The following is a 19,319-nucleotide window of genomic DNA, read 5'->3' on the forward strand; positions in this document are numbered from 1 at the left end:
AGTAGCTGGATACTTTTTAAAGTTGTTTCTGTACCTCTATGAAAAAAAACTGACTTGCATTCTCCCTGTCTGCTAGTTACAGTCCAGCGGTATGGTATCGAGGGATTTGAAGCCCAAGAAATGATAGCTCCAGAGCGACAGTCCAGGGCCAGAGCCAGACCTGACCCTCAGTCCTCCATCCATACCGAGCCCACCTACACCTCAGGCTCGACTACAGATGCCCCAGAGCTGGAGTCCAAGGCTGAACGGATTGCTCGCTACAAGGCGGAGCGACGCAGGCAACTGGCTGAGCGCTACGGCATCTCTTTGGATCAGGAGCCAGATTCAGAATGCCCCTCCCGTTTCACTCGTACCCGGAAGGACTCGGAAGGATCAGAGAGGCGGAACAGAGGGGGATCGCTGGGGGAGGAAGGAAGGGATGTCACCCTGAGCACTTACACCAGTACCTCTGCAACGAGCCCAAGGGCTGGACGCACGGCACCACAGCACGTCCAGCCAGACCAGGGTTACGAGATGGGTCGAACCAGGGTGGACTCGTTCTCAGAACGGGAGAGACTGATGAACCTGGAGAATCAACGCAGAGCGGCCCCTCCAGAGCCACTGTCCCCTTCTTCATACATGGATGTGACATCATTATCCTCAGCTGCCAGGGTCCCCATTACTAAGGACTATCCGGTAACAGGAATGCCACCCAGTTCTCCCAAGATGAGCAGGCACCCCTCCCTCTCCTCTCCTAAACACGGCGGGTCTCCTGGGGACCTCTTCATCGAGCAGCAGGCCCATAACATCCTCAGCAGACAGGGGTGAGTGTCCTGATAGCTGTTGTTTTTCACTTGTATCTCAGGATTTAAGAAGGGGTGGTGTATTTATTTTGTCTGTAATGTCTAGTTTTTCCCTCTATGAGTAATATGTCTTAAGCCCTTTCAAGTGTCCATACTTAAGCTTACCCTGAAATCCATGAGCACAGAGTCGGAGCACTGCTGTGTCATTCTCTCAAATGGACAGACTCACTCTGACAGCATTATCCATCCCTCCCTCCCTCCATCGTTGTCTCTGCCCCTCTTATCCACACATGTCCAAGGTCGTCCTGTTGGCTGGAGCATGCTTCATGCCAAGTCCGGCAACCCGAGCTTGTTCTGGAACAATCTGTAAGCGCAGGCCAACTCCCACTGAGACCTGCGACTGTGCTTCCAAAATACATGAGCAGATTGATACAAAATGTGTTTGTTATGATTCTATTCCTGAGAATTCAGGTGCATCTGTTGAGAATAGGAAATTGCTGTACTTTCTAAATTCCCGGAGGAAGTCTTATTGGCCGAGCTGTTGTTATTCTGTTAGGAGGAGCTCTTTATGAGGCTGTTTGGATGAAGAAAATCACTGGCTCTGTGGTGGATCACACATTCTCACAGAGAATTTATTCTCTTTGAGAATTTTACAAATGCTGATGAGAATATCAAATGTTCTCTGGAAGGAAATTCCCAGTTTATAACATCTTTGGTTTTCTTTTTGTTGAGGGTAGTTCCTATGGTAATTTAAAACAATGAACTCAATGGCACATTTTTAAGTCATGATAGTTGTCATTTGTCAATCACAAGATAAACCGGGGCTAAAGGAAACTAGCTTTATTGTTTTAACCCAACATGCACTGATAATTTACTAAATAATCCTTTTTGCACATTGAAATGCATCATAGACAGTTCAGGCCAGCTCAGTTTTTATTTTAGTTTAGATGAAACATTTAAGATGAAACTTAGCACAGAAAAATTAGGTTTGTAAAAATGAAATACAATAAAAAAAACAATAATGCTTCAATGTAATTAAATTAGTCATAGAGGATTAATCCTTAGATACGTGCGCTCAATGCAGAATAATGCAGTTTAATATTGCTTCTGTCATGAATATCAGTCATGTTCTGAAATCTATGACATACTCAATGTCAGAACACCACCTATGTCTTATCCTCTGACAGACTGGCATACTATGAGTGCTTGTCGGAGCCTCCTGTCCTCCTCCTGGGAACTTGGATTTTAAGTACTTTTGTTCCACACACATTCGGATATGTACAAAACTACAAAAGAGACCGGAGTTGTTACAAACTGAAATTGGTCAATCATTATTAATTGTTCATTGCACTCTAGAGTAGGCTTTGGCTCCACCACTGACCCGATAGTATCAGAGCTTGCACCATTATATATCTCTTAGGATGTAACAGCTAATTGGCCCAGCCCAGGTCTTGACCAGGCTTCGGCCTCGTTACTGAAATTGCTGAAAAGGAATGAAGACTCTATCCCCACAGTCTATATCATCCCCTTCCTTTGTCTCTGTTTGTATCACACCCTTCCCCTTTCTCAGATTATAAAACTTGGCTGTTGTGTGTGTATGTGGGGCAAGGAGAGTGTTTTGTTACTGGGCAGCTCAGTGACCCCGACCCGACCCACAGCTGGGCTTGATCAGGACCAGGGAGGCCTGATGGGAAAGAAGCAAATAGGCGATGGTCTTGTGTGCTTCTTCTCAGGGTCATCTACCTCAAACAAATACTCCTTTTTTATTCAGAGAATTTGTGTATAGTATTGTTGGACAGCAGTTGTGTTGAAGTGCAATCTAAAGTGGTCACAACTTGATCTTTTAAAAGCAACAAAAATCAATGTACCATATATTTTAAATAACTAGATAGAAAAAACAGCTAGCGTCCAAGCCTGCTCAAAGTGCGGGTTGAGCTTGATCCAAAACCAACTCCTGGAGAACTTTCTGCGTCCAGACCTGCGTGATCTGATTCAGAATAAGACCTGCTCTGAATTACCTTCAGGATATCATGGTGCTGACACAAATGCATTTGACCTGAACTGATCCAAATACAGAGCTAATACAACATTTCTTGGGTAGTATAAAGATTTAGAAATTAGCCATGGTCAAAGAGAGCATATTTTTTAAGAGTGGGGTGGTTCTTTTTGGCAGTCATTGCTTTAATGTCTCAAACATTAAGAATTGAAAAGTTGAACTTCAAAATTTATTGAGTGTGATGCCCTTCCCAAAACCACAATAACAATGAAATGTCTCATCGGGGAGCTGAACTTGTGTTGTTAGCAGGATCCTGCTGGTGTTGGAACCCATTCTTATGCAGGTCAAGCTCAATGTGAAGTCAATGTTGTGAATACTGTAGTATGTGTGTGCTAAAAAAGTGAGGCTACTCTGAATCCAGCCTCTCACCCACCCTTCCACTCAAATATGTCTCACGGGTTTCCGTTGGTGCAGTGCAAGAGGGAAACTGAGCAATGATTGGTTCCTCCAGACTGATGCTGAGGGCGACACCCAGTCGCTCATCAACTGGCCCTCGAGGTACCCCCAGGCTGGTTGTGTCTCATCCCAACATCACCCGCCATGTTTTCATTCAGCCAGACTTAACCGACCCCGTCAACCCCAGTGAGCAGTGCTTCTTAAACTTTGGCCCAGAGTAACAGAGCGATACTCAAGACACGTATGTTTAAGAAGCTCTGCTCTGAGCTTGAGAGTCAGCTGACGTCACATAATCACCACCCTGATCGCCAGAACTGCTGTTCCCTTTGCTTCAGACCATAACTTCATTTCCCTGCCAGATGTTGCTGTGTTCAGTTTAATCCCTGTGTGAGAATATTCTAAACACATTAATGAAGGGTAAAACATTGTGAGTGATGTTACAGCAGCGATAAATTGATGTTAGACCAGGGTGTGCAACAGGTTTACATCTTTGTCTCTGCTTTGTCCTCCCCCCCCCCCCCCCAAACTCTAACAGGAATCAGGTGAGGTAAAGTTTGTCACAATTAGGGCTGGGGATCACTTTTACATTTTCAGTACCAGCGAGTAACCCTATTTTTGAGTTGCTACATTTCGGCCTCATTACATGTTGTTAGCCATGCAAGTTGGCCTGAGAGCAAATCATGGCCAGATAAGCTGCTCCTGGCCAGTCACATGCATTTTTGGCATGCTAGAAAGTTTGATTGGTGGACCGCATCCTCTCGCACTGTGAAAGCAGGGCTTCAAGATGGTACCCTAACATCGTTTTTTTTTTTACCTGATTGTTGATGAAATCACTCACAATACATTGCAACTCGTACATGACTTTTCTGGTTATGAAAGAGCTCATGAAGGTGGAACGGTAACTTATTCAAAACATTTCTTGGATCACACAGGACATAAATACAATTCCACTGTATTTTGATACAGAAATATGCAAAAGTTTTGGCTATTAAACAAATAGTTTGCATTTTATTATTGTAGTCTTGTCTATTCATTAGCAGCTTGTAAAGCAGCACTCGAGCACACAAGATGATGAGCACCACCTCACAGTGCTTACTAGTCTGTAGGTCCAGAGACAACTGGATTCAGATTGTACTTTAGTAAATCAGTGTCTCCAATGTCCATTTCAAACACTGATACATGTGTTAAATTAGGAGTGACACTAAAAGGCCCCCAGTAGATTCACTCCAATTCATCAAAGTTACGTATTGTATCATTTTTGGCTTTGATCACCCAGCCCTAATGTTGACCAAGATGAAAAATCAGCTCATCCCTTGGTGCTAACAGAATCAACTAGATTAGTGTTAGAGTTTATTGCTGTGTTTGTCTGCTCCTTTTATCAGACCAATGAATGATCAATAGTTATCTTGAAATCTTTATGTTTTGCAAATGCTAACCAGCCCTTCTTCTTTCTGAAGAATCAGAGTTAGAGAGAGGCTTTCCAGGGACGAGGGTCGCCAAAGGAGCCCAGAACTGGGACATGTTACCGAAGCCCCGGTTTACCGCAGACAATTTCAACCCCAAACCCAAACCTCTAAAAACTACCACACAGAGCCACCAAGCTCCCAGCAAGTTTACGCTCACCCTCAAACTCAGCATGCCCGACCTGGACAACCAGGAGGACAAGAAGTTGGTGGTTATCCCAGTTACCTGTCCATGGCCTCTGGTCCCACATCCAGAGCTGGACAGCAGCAGCTGCAGCAGCAGCAGCAGCAGCAGCAGCCCCAGGAGGAAGAGACTGAGGAATCAGAAGGTGTGAAAACAGAGGGCCTTCTGACAAGTAGGAAAGCAGTGCTGCCATCTGAGATCCGTCGTAGGGAGAAGAGCACTGAGGACCCCAGAAGAGGAAGGAGGGAAGAGGAAGTAGGGATGTCAAGGATGCAGAGTTTGAACCAGGCAAGGGAACCTGATGCAGAAGATGGACACAGAGGAAGAAGAAGGAGGGATGAAACTGAGCGTATGCAAGCAACAGAGGGCAGGAGCAGAGAGCGGGAAAATGCCATTTATGTCCACAAAGGGCTTACTGCCTCGCACATCCAGCCAAGGGGGACAAATGCAGGCCTGGACAGCTCCACCTCCAGCTCAGCCCTGAACCGCTCAGTTTCAGACACAGCAGATCCCAGAAGGCCAAGTCAGAGGAACTTGCAGCACCAGGCCCAAGACCCCCAAGAGGTCAGGGAGGGTGACGGTTACAGTAACCAAGAGGGTCACCAGGACACACGGGTATCTGTTGCCCAGCTCAGACACTCCTACATGGAGAGCACCACCACCCCACCAAGCAGACGCAGGAATGAGCTGTAGGTGGCATAATTAAGTGTTCACTGCAGCTACTCATTGGCTGGCTTCTTCAGAACTCACGCTGATGCTTGGTACCTAACATTTGCTTGCTGCTTATTGACTAACCAACCAAAGTGGGCATGAAGTTGACATCAAAGCATTGTAACACCACTGCAGAGTTTCTAATCCGTAGAAATGGCATTCATACAATAACCACTCAACACTGAGCTTCCTATGATGTTTGATTCTTGTCCCTTACTGGCGCAGTGACTTCTTTGGTTACTACCCAGGGACAATGAACGTGTGCATGCTTTAAGTTCTGATAAATCCGCATGGACTTTCACGAATACTTGGTTTTCAAAACCAGAGGTTTGACTTCTGCTTTTAAAAGTGCATTTTGCTACTTGTCCCTCTCTATCTCTCCCTCACAACACTCTATTTTCTCTTTCCTTTGGACTCTCTATCTTTTGGTCCCTTTCCTTGGGCGGCCTATCCAGTGAACTTGAATGTGAATGGGAGCTCGAGGGCTACAGTGCCCCGTGGAGAGGGGAAAGGGACAGGGGGCGCAAGCCCCGGCAGTATATCTGTCCTGGGGAGAGTAGAAAGACCTCAGAGAGGTTTAGGACGCAGCCCATCACTTCTGCTGAGCGACAGGAAACTGATAGGTACTGCTCTGGTCTCAAGAACGCATGGCTGAGAGTGACGAATGCTGGAAGTTATCCATTTGATCATGCATGTCAACGAAATCATCACATGATGCTGAGCCTGTAACTATTGATGCAGAGAAAGGTCATATAGTATCGGGTTTATGTTTACAGTACCACCCTAGTCCAACACACCAGGACACATCCAATGTCTAGTTTGACTTTCAAAGTAAAGCTAATTGTTAAACATTTCTCAATTTGTGTTCAGGTAAACAAAAAAACACTATTGTGAAAAGGGTGCAGTATAGTAATGTACTTAAACTACCTGACAGTGTTTTGGATGTGTAGACAACACGTTTAATTTATTAACATTAGATTCTGACAGATCCTGTCAGCGTGTTTGGAGATTTAAATGATCATTGATGTTACAGTGCTGTGCGTCAGTGAAAGATACGCCTCTCTTAATTGGGAGACAAACTGTTAAATTCTGCCACAGGGAGATCACTGCAGTGTCTAATAAAAACTCAAACATACCTACTAATTATCCAAATTATAACTAACCAAACATCTTGGACTTGAGTCCCTTTAGAGGCTGACATTACCATCAGCTTCCTTACAGTAACATTATGAACAGTCCTAGAAACTGAAGCATCTCACAAAGGTGAACACACATGCGTGCTGCCTCAGACTGATTCAATTATTAGGCCCTTGTACAAAATCACTCTGAGCCCTCCTTGATCTTCCAAGTCCTATAGCAATCAACGCTCAAGTCCAAGTCCTTAGTGCATAAGTTCAAGTCAAGCCATGAGTTTTGAAAATTGGGACATGAATCCTGGACTCAATTACAACACTGCCACCAATATGTTTTTAAGAAGCTAACTAACAGGCAGACTAAAATGCACTGCATGTCTGCTATAATGTGCAAACATACATTCCAAAGTGAGTTAATATTCACATTTTGACTTTTGTGCTATAAATGCTACATCACCTGAAAATGAGGCACATCCAACAACATGCCAGAGCACAGAAGTGAAGCTCAATGTAAATCTCTGTCATCATATTTTGAAGTGTTGGACCACTGACCACACTGATGTATTGGAGGAGTTGGGTGTGAGAACCGGCTGTTTGTGAACAATAAATCACTCTGTTGTATGTACACTAAGTCCATAATCAGATTAATGGCATGTGCTAGATCATGGTTTACCACCGGCCAGCAACTGTGTCAAACACACACACTACAGTTTCCTTAATTTCACCACTCACTCTAACAACATTAGAAAAGAGGGGAGCTTAGAGGCCCAATGTCCAGCTGATTGGACCCTGGCAGTGGTCTTTACATGTGACCATACCATGAATTAGTCTTTGTTGATAATCAGTCCATGCGACCATGGTACCGAACAGACTTCTGTAATGCTATCTAATTCTCCAGCTTAGTTTTCTTTACCACACTGTGTTCAGTCTTTTTCATTCCTCCTCCTAACAAATGCTGTCACGTTTCCAGCATACCAGAAACAACTGCTTTTCACTGCATCGTTGCACCCCCTTCGTGACTAGCTCTCTCCATTTTCCTGTCTTCAACCACTCACCATCGATTGTTACTACTTAGTCTTTACAAGGATACAACTAACTTTTGCTAACTGCCTTTTTCTTTGTGCACATTTAAAGGTCCTGTGTGAGTTCAGACATTGCTCCAACTGAAGGTAAGTTTTCTTTATGCAGATATCTAAAATTTGCACAAATTGATTCTCAGAATACACCTGTAACAGTAAGTGAACATAACATTTGTCATAAATTATAAAATGTTATAGTGTGTTTATTGAAAAGTGTAATGCACATTTATAGTGTACTGTATGCCATTACTGACAAGTACCTTATAAAGCTAAAGTCCATGATCTGCTGTAGCTTGAGTACACAAGTGTTGGAGTAGTAATTGATTGAGCATGGCTGGCTTAAGTGGAATTATCAGCATGCCTGTCAGTTTGTGTTAGACCAATGAGATGTCCTGGCTGGGACCTCTTGTTTCATAATGTTGAGGACACATTTAAAGCAGTAAAAGTGTCGCACTTTGCTAGCTGCTAATGAATCAAAGTGGAAAAAATTTGTTTTTTTTGGTATAACTTTGACATATAAGCAATCACTCACAATGAATAATAATAATAATAATAATAATAATAATAATAATAATAATAATAATAATAACAATAAGACATTTATTTATGGGCGCCTTTCAAGACACTCTTGTTCACCTTACAAGTGCAACAGACTTAATGTAAGAGATGGCAGAATGCGATAAAAACAAAACAATAGACAATATAAAAAGGAACACAATGAATGCAATGATCAAATGCAATGAAAGGCAAATGTGAGGTCTTTGGGTTAATATGAAGATATTAACCCACGACATCATGATGATGTTAAAAGCAACTAATCAGGTTTCTGATTCAGATATATTGCCCTTCTTTAAATTAAGCCTTCTCTTTACATACCTGCAAAATTCCATGGTAGACTCCAAATCTTTGCCATTGACCAGGGGTCAATACTTTCAACTCCAGTGATGAGTTTTTGGTCATGAAACAGCGATGCCAGTTTATGACCTACAAAAGCAAAGAAGACCATCAGCAACAGTATTGACAGTTTCTTTGTTGTATTTTTTAATGCCTTTAACCCCTGCAACCTCCTGGGTGAGGTGTCAGACCAGATTATTGACAGCATGCCAAAAAAAAGTATTTCTCTCTGTCAAAAGAAAGCAGGATGAGATTTATCGTTAGAAATTACTTCCTACATATTAATGGTCAAGATTAGCAGTGATGAGAGGTATTACTTTGTCCACAGGGGGCACCAAAATCAAGTCTTTGTAGTAAACAAAATCTGATTATTTCCTCATCGAAACAGCAGAATCAATATGATTATCCAGAACTAAATAATTGTAGCTGACCTCAGATGAATAGAAAAACTTCCCATTGGCTTTTTACCAAAGCTTGAAGAACAGACTCAAGCTTCAACATGTTGGAGTGGAGTTTATAATAGAGTTATTATGGTGCTCACAGTAGCATAACAGCACTGCAGCTCCACTGAAGGCTGAACCAGCTCATCTGCTTCTTATAAGAACGCACTCAGCCGGGACTCTTTCTGTACTGATGAGCGCAGAGTGAGCAGAGCTCGGCACTGCAGCATCAGTCAAAGGGAATAGTTGTTTGCTGATGTAATGTCATATGTCTCGCAGAAAGAGTGTGAGTGTTTATTAAGCCAGGCCCCTCACACCTATCTGGTTCTGTGTGCTCTCTGCATTGATGCCAGTCGCAGGTCTTGTTGTTTATCTTTGTTCACAGCTAGATGAAGTCAGATGTTGCCGATTGCGTGGGGTAATAAAAGTAAAAATTTCACAGTGACCGATGGCCTAGAAAAGAGAGTGTCTGTGTTATCACAATTAATAGAATATATCTAAGAAGCAACAAATACAATGTAGTAGAAGCTTGGATGAGTTTAACATCCTAGCAGTGAATTGGCTTTTTAGGACAAGAGAAAAAAAGAGGATGAGACCAAATCAAACCAAGTTATAACTTTTCAATAGTCATTGTAAGGTTGTTGAAAATCTTGTCTTACTATAAAGTGTTATACTGAACTAATAGCATACATTTAAAATAAGATGAGCTAAGCAGTGCTGCCTCATCATTGCTGCAAATGAAATGTCTCTAATGACTTTCCCCCTCTCCCCTCTGTTTTCTGTAGCAGATGAAGAGAAGGTGGACGATCGGGCCAAAATGAGTGTAGCAGCCAAGCGCTCTCTCTTCAGGGTGAGCTTCAGCTTTTCTCTGTTTGTCCTCTTTTTCTTCAGACCACATGCTGGTTCTCAAGACAAGGCACAGAGAAATGCACTTCCAATCAGTGACACAAACATTGACACTTTCTGATTCTTTCTCCTTCCTGTGAGGATTCAGAGATCAAATCTTGGAAATAGTCATGTTTGGGCTCGCAGAAGCTTTCCACTGGAGCAAGTATTTATTGGAGCTCAGTGCACTTCCACATCTGCTAAACCTGCTTAAGCTCAATCCAGTAGAGACTTAAATTTCCAAACAGATTTGATAATGATGATGTTCCTAATGTGCTCAACCACCTGTCTGTAATTATTCTTATGTTCAATTCTTATTATGCAAACTCCAAGATTATTCCACCAGAGGCAGGAAGTTAAGATATTTCATTGACTTAAAATGACCTTCCATGTGTATCTCCACACTTCCATCCAGGAACTGGAGAAGAGCCTTGATGGCGGAGCCCCTAAACTGCGCTCCAGGAATGCTGCAGTGGACAGGAGACTGAGACGGACACAAGACAGATCAAGGACTCAACCGGTCACCACGGAGGAAGTCGTCATCGCTGCCACGTAAGTCTTTATTGTGTTTGTAAATTAAAGGTTTAGTTGGACCTTTTTAAATGTGCAAACTTGAGTTAGTTGTGAGGACTGATAACGATTTCAATTATATGAACAATTGATGTAAATCAGGAGGGAAAGCTTAGCGTAGCATCAAGACTTGAAGTCCAGATTAGTTGTTGCTATATCCTCTGGGCTTCATAAGAGATGAACAAAACATTGTGAAAATTAAAATGATGTCAAAGTATCAAAATTCACAATATATCAGTGAGCTAGGCAACAGTCTTGTTGTCTCTTACATCATAGATCTGATTCACTGATTAGTGTTCTGCAGGCAGGTACACGCTCTGCTTCTGACAATAGTGCAAAAACAAATAGTTTTTCTCTGACAGCAAAGTAAGGTGCTGACAATTTTCAAAATATAGCCAACACTAAAACTGACAATAGTGTTTGGGTTGGAGTTTCTTAAGTTTAGCTAAATAAAGTTGTACAGCTGACCCCCTCTGTTGAAAAACTGAGCAGAGAACCAAAATGGAAGCTAGACTCTTAACAAAGAGGCCAAGCTGACTGGCATCCTCTGTGGGTAATATTTTTATCCTCTTTTAAATGTCTCTTAAAGACACATTTTCATAGATGTACTTTTACAGGAGATGCTATCTGAGCATGTTTTAACCCTCCATATGCTGCTTTTATACCATTTCAGACATAATCAGAGGCAGGATTTGATCTCTCTGATCTTTTTTATCTCTCTGATCCTAGAATTGTTGAAGCCTTTTATATTTTACTGTTTTGTTTTTTTGACCTTTTACATTATTTTGTTTATTTTCATATTTTTTCAATTCGTTCACCTTTGGTGGTCCTGTTTTATTTCCTGTTCTCCTCACATTTCTTTTTTATCCTCTTGTATTATTATTATTATTATTATTATTATTATTATTATTAATAATGATAATAATAATATTAATCTTAATATTATTCATATTATTCATATTCATATTCATATTATTATTATTATTATTTTTATATTGACGACGTGTGCCTCATACAACCGTAATTAAAAAATAACCTAACAATCCCTTTTGAACAATTCTCATTCTTCCCTCATGGTTACTTCCATCCATGTATAATGGAGGAATCTATTAGTTGTGCTCACAACAATAAACGTAACTGAAAAAGTGTGATTGCTTAATGTATGGGATCCCTTAAGGAGCTTAGTTTGGACTTAAATATCACAATAATCTTGGTCCAACAAAACTGTGAAGGTTTTGCTCTGTAGATGACTTTGACAAAATCAGAAGCATTCCGGAAAGACAAGTCGCTGTTGTTGTTTTTTAATGTAATTTCCAGATGGACAATTTCTGCTTCATCAGCTGTTATAGGAGTCATGTTGACCTAATCTAAAATGACTTTTGTTGGGTTTTTGTGTGTGCGTATAATGTGTGTGTTTGTTGTTTGTGTGTTTGTGTAATTTGAGTGAATCTTCACTTTTAAATGTTTGAAACGTATATCACTGAGCATTGTGATGCAGAACTTCCTTATTTTGTTGACACCAATAGCTAATCCATCACTCTTTCTGTTTTGGATGCAATTAAAATTTTCATTTGAATGCCAATTCCAAAATGAAATTTTATTTCCATATTTCTGTGCACATTGTTTTAACCTCTACATGCGTTATATCCCTCTCCTTTAGCTGGACGTAACCTCTCAGTACCCTGAAATCATCTGTGTTTCTCTCTCATCTCTCTGTGTGTCTGTGTGTGACTTTGTTCCTGTCCTTGGCTGCTGTAGTGTCCCCACCCATGTGCCACACACAGTGTCTGCTCACACTGCTGTAGCACGCATCCCTAGCCCCACCCTAGTTTACAGCACTGTCCCATCATACAGGTACAGGACATGCACGTGGATGCTTGGTCATGCTGACCAACAGTGTGTGACTAACACTTTAAATGCAGATGCTTCTGAGTCAGCATAGCGTAGTGTTCTCAGCAGTGAGATTAACCTTACAGGATGTGAATTAGTAAAAGTGATGCCCAGTGTTTTTTGAGTTTTGGTGCCCTCCTGTGTGATTGCTCAACACTACATGTTTGAATTGTTAAAGGACTGAATAATGTCACTTGATATGGTGGTTTTGTTTGTGGTGGGAATGACTCACTCTGTGCGTAACAGCCCTGTTTTAGCTCTGATTTAAACCTTTTAGGATGCATATAACTCCACAAAGCTGCCTGCCGTTGAGCATGCCTTTTCTAGTTTGCATGAGCTCATTCCATGCTCACCAAAAGTCTCCTACCTCTTTGTCTCTCGGGTGTCCTCCTGTCTCCAGCTTGCAGGCATCTTCACAGAAGAGCTCAGCTGCCCACGAGCAGGCACGGGAAACCCGGCATGTGCGGGACTACCAGGAAATTCAAGTCTCCAAACCGGTGTCAGCAATGGAGGAAAAAGTCCAGCAAAAGATCCAGAGTAAGAGCCAGCTCCATGTCTTCAAACCAGTGTCCACATCAGAGAAGAAAGAGCCAGAAAAGAGCCAGAGTGAGAGTAAGAGCATGGCTCTGGGTCAGGAGGAGCCTGACCTCAGCACCCTGAGTCTGGCAGAGAAGATGGCGATGTTTAACAGACTGGCTCAGCCTCCCACCAGGGTCACCCGCACCAGAGGGGATGCAAGACAACGCAGGTCCAACGCCCGCTATCAGACTCAACCCATCACACTGGGAGACCTGGAACAGGTAGGAGAGGGAGTTTTGTCCTCTTATATATTGTCTGTATTTTGTTGAAGGTCTGCTTCTAAACTCAAAATCCACTAACTTTATATTTTATAATGGATTAGTATAACACATTATCACATTTATTTTGCTATATAAATCTTTTGCATGTTGTACATATTCAGAAACATATTGGTGCCATTATTACAATTTTTTTTAGATCAATACAAAATGTTAAAGTCAACCTAAAAGTTCTGCAAATCTTTGGCACATTGGCTCCTTTTCATTTTGTCATCATTGAGGGAATCCTCTAACCAGCAAACTCACAAATGCAGTTGCAGTTTCATTAAACAACTTATGTAATAAATGCAACTTTGAAATTCTGATGAGTTCTTTTAATCTGATTAAAGTTTCAGGCATTAAATAGAAATGCTGAAATAAACAGTAATGAATTAATTGAACAGGTCAATTATACAGAGAATAGTTTACAAAAGAGAAAACAAAAAAGGCAGGAACATATCACATGACACTATGGAGAACCTGAAGGGACAAGGAGAGGTCTTTTTTGGAGCTGATCTCAAGAAACTTTCTCTAGACTATTCATCATTAAGTCATTTGTAGACGGCCCCTGCACACTCTATGTATTATGATGATAATAATAATAATAATAATAATAATAATAATAATAATAACTTTATTTGTATAGCACCTTTAAAAACAAATGTTTATTAAGTGCTTTGACAAGCAAAGCATGACAGGATTCAGAAGACAAAATAAACATTTAACAGACAGAGAGGAGTGTAGAAATGTTAACAATGCTAAAACAAAATACAGTGCAAAAGATTAACGTGAATAAACGCAAATCAAACAGAAAGAATGGGTGAGACAGTAGACCAATAAATCATTGTTAAATAATAAAAAAAACGTAATTCAATGAATAAATAAAAATAGATTAGTAAGTAAAAGCATTAACGAACAATGAAACAAAAAGGTTTTAAGAAGAAGACGACATCACATCGGGGAAAAGCGGAAAATGGAAAAGGATGAATAAGAACATTAAAATAAGAATGTGATATGAAAAATAAATAAAAAACAACAAATAATCAAATAAAATTAAAACAATTAATTTGTTGGATAAAAACTAAAACAACAACTTTATCAATCTGATGAATCTTCAACTTTACTGTTCATGTTTTTATATCCACTGTGTTTCTAATTTGTTTCTTTTATTGTGTCTCTTATTGTGTGCTATTTGTGAAGTGTCTTTCAGTTCTGTGAAAAGCGCTATATAAATAAAATGTATTATTATTATTATTATTATTATTATTATTATTATTATTATTATTATTATTATTATTATGTCTTCTTTGGCAAAAGACCCAACTCAATCAAAATTCCTAGCTGGTGCAGGGGCTGTGAGACCACAGACACCTAACCACTCTTATATCTTTGACTTAATATCCATCAATCATGTCTTTAGCTTCTTCTCTGTCCCTTTTACATTTTCTCCCTCCTGCAGTCTCTGTTGTTCCGCATTCCCTGCAGACTGGAGTGTCCACAAATACTCCTTCTTTTTTACCGAAACCAAAAAACTTTCAAACTAATTAGGAAACTTGTAGAGAGGTTTGGGTTGAGTACCTCACTTTCATCTGTCATCTCATCAGACCTGTATTGTTCTGCTTTAGAAGCTAAGGCAACCAGCATTAAGATCCACAACCAACAGTTAATTACTATTTTGGGTTCATTTGATGAAAATAAACAAAATATTTTTGGAAAGCTATATAAAACTTTTAAAAATAGGATCAGTGACAAATCTGGCAAAAACAAGTTACCTGTTATCCACACAGAAACATATTTCCCTTGATGTTTGCACTTTTTATGTAACATATCAGCGTCCTTGATCAGAGATGGGGAAAAGGAAACCTCCGAACAGATGAGCACTTCCTGTTCTGTCTGTTGTAAGACACCTACAGGCAGGTATTTAACAACCCCAAGATCATGAACCATGCATTGTAGCTTGTGCGTGTTTCTGCTCCAGGAGTCGTCTGACATAGACCTCAGTGATGAACAGGAGCTGTCTGACAGCCCGATAGAGCACCTACAAGTAAGGTTCCTTCAATGGTTATCATGCATTTTCCCTAGACAGTGGCATCTGACACAGCTGGAGCACTCTTCTCAGAAATGACCGCATACATTTCTGTGAACAACACGTGCTGTTTGGCATCTTCTATTGATGTTGTGTGGTTTCATTTTGGATGTACAATGCATGGTCCAGCTTCTGAGTAAGTTCTGACTCAGTTGTGATCATCCTACTGTGTCAGTGAGGAGGCTGTGATGTGTGGAGGGATGATCTCGTCGGTCATATATTTCAGAAAGGTTTGAGTGCTTTGAAAATGCCTCTGGGGGTGGAGGAGAACAAAAGCACCTTTAGTCTCCTTCTCCACCACACGGACTGAAAGCAGCTTTTTGTTTTTGGCTTGTTTTGGGACCATTGCAGAGAAAATTAGAGTCAAAGGAATCTATTTACAACAAAGATTTTAAAAGCGTAGTGTTTCCATGGATCTCTACTGTTGCTTTACTCAACAAAAATGTCAGGTGAGCTACTTTTCAATGTGAATTTGGAAAGAGTGTCTTTTAGTTACAGCTAGACGCATTGTGTGCTGAGAGGGCTGCTGGCATGGCTTTGTGATGTGGGCTGCAAATGACTGTCCAGATAGGCTGCCCTTTGATGCTCAGGAAGTGCAGTGAGTCAGGCAGGCGATGATTAGTCAGCGTGTTTCCCCGTGTTTGTGTATGTGTGAGCACTTTGCCCGGCCTTTTTCTCAGCCTCTGTGGCGAACTGACCCACTTCTTTCTGTTTCTGTCTGTCTTTCCTTCTCCTTGTTCCTCCAGCTTCAGAACGGTGCAGCTTCAGGAAACGGACATCTCTCTACTTCATTATCTTCCTCCGCTCTGAAACCTGGAGGCACTGTGTCCACTGACCACGCCGGAGACATCCACATAACCAGAGCAGCACCCCGAGTTGAATCCCTCCCTCCCTGCTCTGAAAGGCCTCTGCCCCCTCGCCACCCGGACGGCCCGGCTTCAAGGTCTCAGGAGCCGCAGCCAACAGACCACCGCAGGGCCAGGGCCTTATCCCAGGGAGAAGAAGGAGCTAATCTTGAAGGAGGAAGAAGGAAGCAGCCTTCTCCTGAGGGGGCGGTCAGGCAGGCCGCTCTGCCCCAGCCCCAGACTGGAAGAGAGAGGAGGGAGGAGAGAGAAGAAGAGCAGCAGTTTGCTAGAGAGGGTGGAGACAGAGATCTGCAGAGCACAGAGAGCCGCATATTCCACGAGTGGCTGGACTCGTACCAGAGAGAAGGACAGTATTCAGACATTCAGAAGAACAGAGCCATTGGTGGAGGTAAGAGCAGCCGAGAGGACGCTCAACAGATCTGTTTGAGTTCATTGTATCATCTGTTTCCTTACTCAATCAAATTATTCAAAAGTGATATTCTGCTTTTCACAAAACAAAATGTTATTTACAAGATACTTGAAAACATGTTCATCTGTACATTGTCTAGCTTTAAGACTTATGAATACAAAACTTAATTCTTAGTCAGTCAAAAACATTTGTGGTAACTAAAAAGCTGTTTGACATAAGTTTTCTTTATCAGAGAAAAAACTGTGAAAAGGAGTTTGTGACTGATGAAGTAATTTAATATGAATATAAAAGAGATGATTTAACTCCAAAAACCATGGTCACTTTTAAATGGTAGTTTGCCAACACACATAAAATGACGATGATAACCATGGTTAAGTTAATATCTGCCAAAATACCATGTTAGCAGTTATGATATATTTTTTAAAATTTGTTTATCCTTTATTTTAACAGAGAGGGCCCACTGAGGCCGCAGCAATGCAGGCTAAAGAACAAAATAAATGAATAAATGCAATGCAACAGTTAAAAACAGTTACAGATACAGTCATAAACACATTGATTCTCCATCATTATAGTTTTGTGTTGGCATTTATGATTTCTAAATCAGGTTTTAAATGTGTTTTATCCACAAGAGATTAGAAAACAGCTTTATGTTATAAGTAAGTGGTGGTGGGGAGATTTGCCAGCAGAAAAAAGAAATACATATTTTATTATTGTGCAGATACTTTTTTTTTTTTTTCTTTTTTAAAGAAACAAACATTTTTGGCTTTCGATGTCATTATTGAGTGGACAAGACAGTGAATAAAAACAGAGGGAACAGAGAAATGGTCGAGGGCGAGAGTGGGACTCGGGCTAGCTTTATAAATGATAAATAAATTAGGGTATGCTAAAATGTACGACTCATGTGTTAGCTAACATAACATGCCTGCTAAACATCACCAATCTAGCAAATTAATGCTAACATGTAGTTTATTACAGGATTTAATCTACTCTGTATGTTAGAGGAACAGAAACATGCTTTAAACAGATCAAAGGAGTACAATTTGTCATAACTATTTAAAGTACTGACTGTCCAAATGAAATCATTACCTGTTGATTTGAGGCTGTTTGCTAAACTAGCAAATGTTAGCATGCTCAAAACTAAGATGGTTAATATGATACATTTGGGCAACCTGCTTAAGCTGACAATTTCAGCATTGTCATGATAGTAGCATGTTAGCATTTAGCATTTTAAAGATATGTTCTTCATGTATTTAATTTAAAAAGGACAGACCTTGACATACTGAAAATTGTGAACATTGTAAATATCTGGAAAAATACTACAATGTCAGCAATGTCTTTATCAACATTGTAGTTTGATTATGCTTAGCTTAGCATAAAACAAAGTGGAACAGAGAGAGGTGATGGTAAATTGGTTTAACAGAAAAATTGAGAAAAATGTCTGAAAAAGAGTGAGTGGCCTCTTAATACATCATATTACACGTTTATGTACATCACATTCCCTGAGGAGTTATTTTTTTTAAAGATTACAGCTGTTAAAAGTATTTGGTGTTGCTTCTCACAGACGAGAGCCCCCTGTGAAGCATTAGAGATGTTTTCTTTACCCTTTGCTGCTTACTCTGCACTGTCAGACATATAACACTACTTTTATGAAAAACCCTGCGGTCACGAAATCATTGATGTATTATGTTTTTCAAAAGGGTGTTTCCTAACAGAAATATTTCCAATTCCTGTTTTACCCTTTTTTCTTCACACTGTCCCTTCTTCAGTCGGGATATGCCATTTTAAATCCAATCTGCCATGGGGACCGTGTTGATATGGATACAGTCGTGGTCAAGTTATTGATTTCACTCACTTTGTTGTGTCTTCTCGTGATCACAGAGCTGCATGAGTCCACTGTGGTAACATCCAGAGCAGCAGCACGTCAGCCTCCAGTCACTGACACGCACCTAGACAGCAGACACGCAGACGACCTGTTTGAGCCCGAGCCGGGAGACGAGCTGTGCGACATGATGACCGCCAAACAGATGTCCATCAGAGACAGGTCAGCCTGTTGTTTCTAATCTTATTGAGTTTGAGCTTTAATGAGGCAACGTTATTGTTTTCTTCTTCTTTAGTTTGTAATTTTCTCTGTGTTTCTCTGTGCATGGTCTGAAGTATTCTCCTTTTTTATCATTAAAGCCAAGACAGCTAAGACTGAGGGAGTGGTAGATTAACTTCCATTATGTGTACTAAATGTGGGTTAGATGGGGATAGAAAACTAGATAATGGGGACAGAAGTCTGCAAGCATGTGGGTTATTAGGGTTTCTATTTTCAGCCGCTGCTGCTTCACTGCAGGGAAGATGTGTTTTTAATTGTTTATTTCGGGGAATACACCAGGCTTTGGATGCAGCCTTCAGTACAATACTGAAGTTCTTTCAGAATAAGGAGACAGGACATCACAGTAATAAATCTTATGACTCAAAGCGTGATAACTTGAAGCTTGAAAATCTTGATTATTCACTTAAGCACACACGACATGTTGCAGATCTTTAGTATGATCTAATGTAAGTGAAGGACATTTAAATGTACATCATAACTTTGCCTTTAACTGAAGCTAAGTATTGGATTCCTGGATGGTTGATGTGATTACATAAGTCCC

General features: G+C 40.8%; 1 protein-coding gene across 6 annotated transcripts in view; it reads left to right on the forward strand.

Annotated features, from left to right (window-relative positions):
- The window catches only part of svila (supervillin a), a 92,455-nt gene that overhangs the window by 48,855 nt on the left and 24,281 nt on the right, over positions 1–19,319 (forward strand). For 4 of the 6 annotated variants that reach the window (XM_034705952.1, XM_034705946.1, XM_034705948.1 and 1 more), the window contains 8 exons: positions 77–803; positions 7,860–7,894; positions 9,924–9,988; positions 10,439–10,575; positions 12,352–12,447; positions 12,884–13,283; positions 16,152–16,659; positions 18,559–18,721. In XM_034705952.1, the coding sequence (XP_034561843.1) occupies positions 77–803; positions 7,860–7,894; positions 9,924–9,988; positions 10,439–10,575; positions 12,352–12,447; positions 12,884–13,283; positions 16,152–16,659; positions 18,559–18,721 (2,131 nt within the window). The remainder of the gene's footprint in view (positions 1–76; positions 804–7,859; positions 7,895–9,923; positions 9,989–10,438; positions 10,576–12,351; positions 12,448–12,883; positions 13,284–16,151; positions 16,660–18,558; positions 18,722–19,319) is intronic. The other 2 variants (XM_034705949.1, XM_034705951.1) reach the window with 2 other exon arrangements.

Source organism: Notolabrus celidotus, chromosome 17 (genome assembly GCF_009762535.1).
Source record: "Notolabrus celidotus isolate fNotCel1 chromosome 17, fNotCel1.pri, whole genome shotgun sequence".
NCBI classification, from domain to species: domain Eukaryota; kingdom Metazoa; phylum Chordata; class Actinopteri; order Labriformes; family Labridae; genus Notolabrus; species Notolabrus celidotus.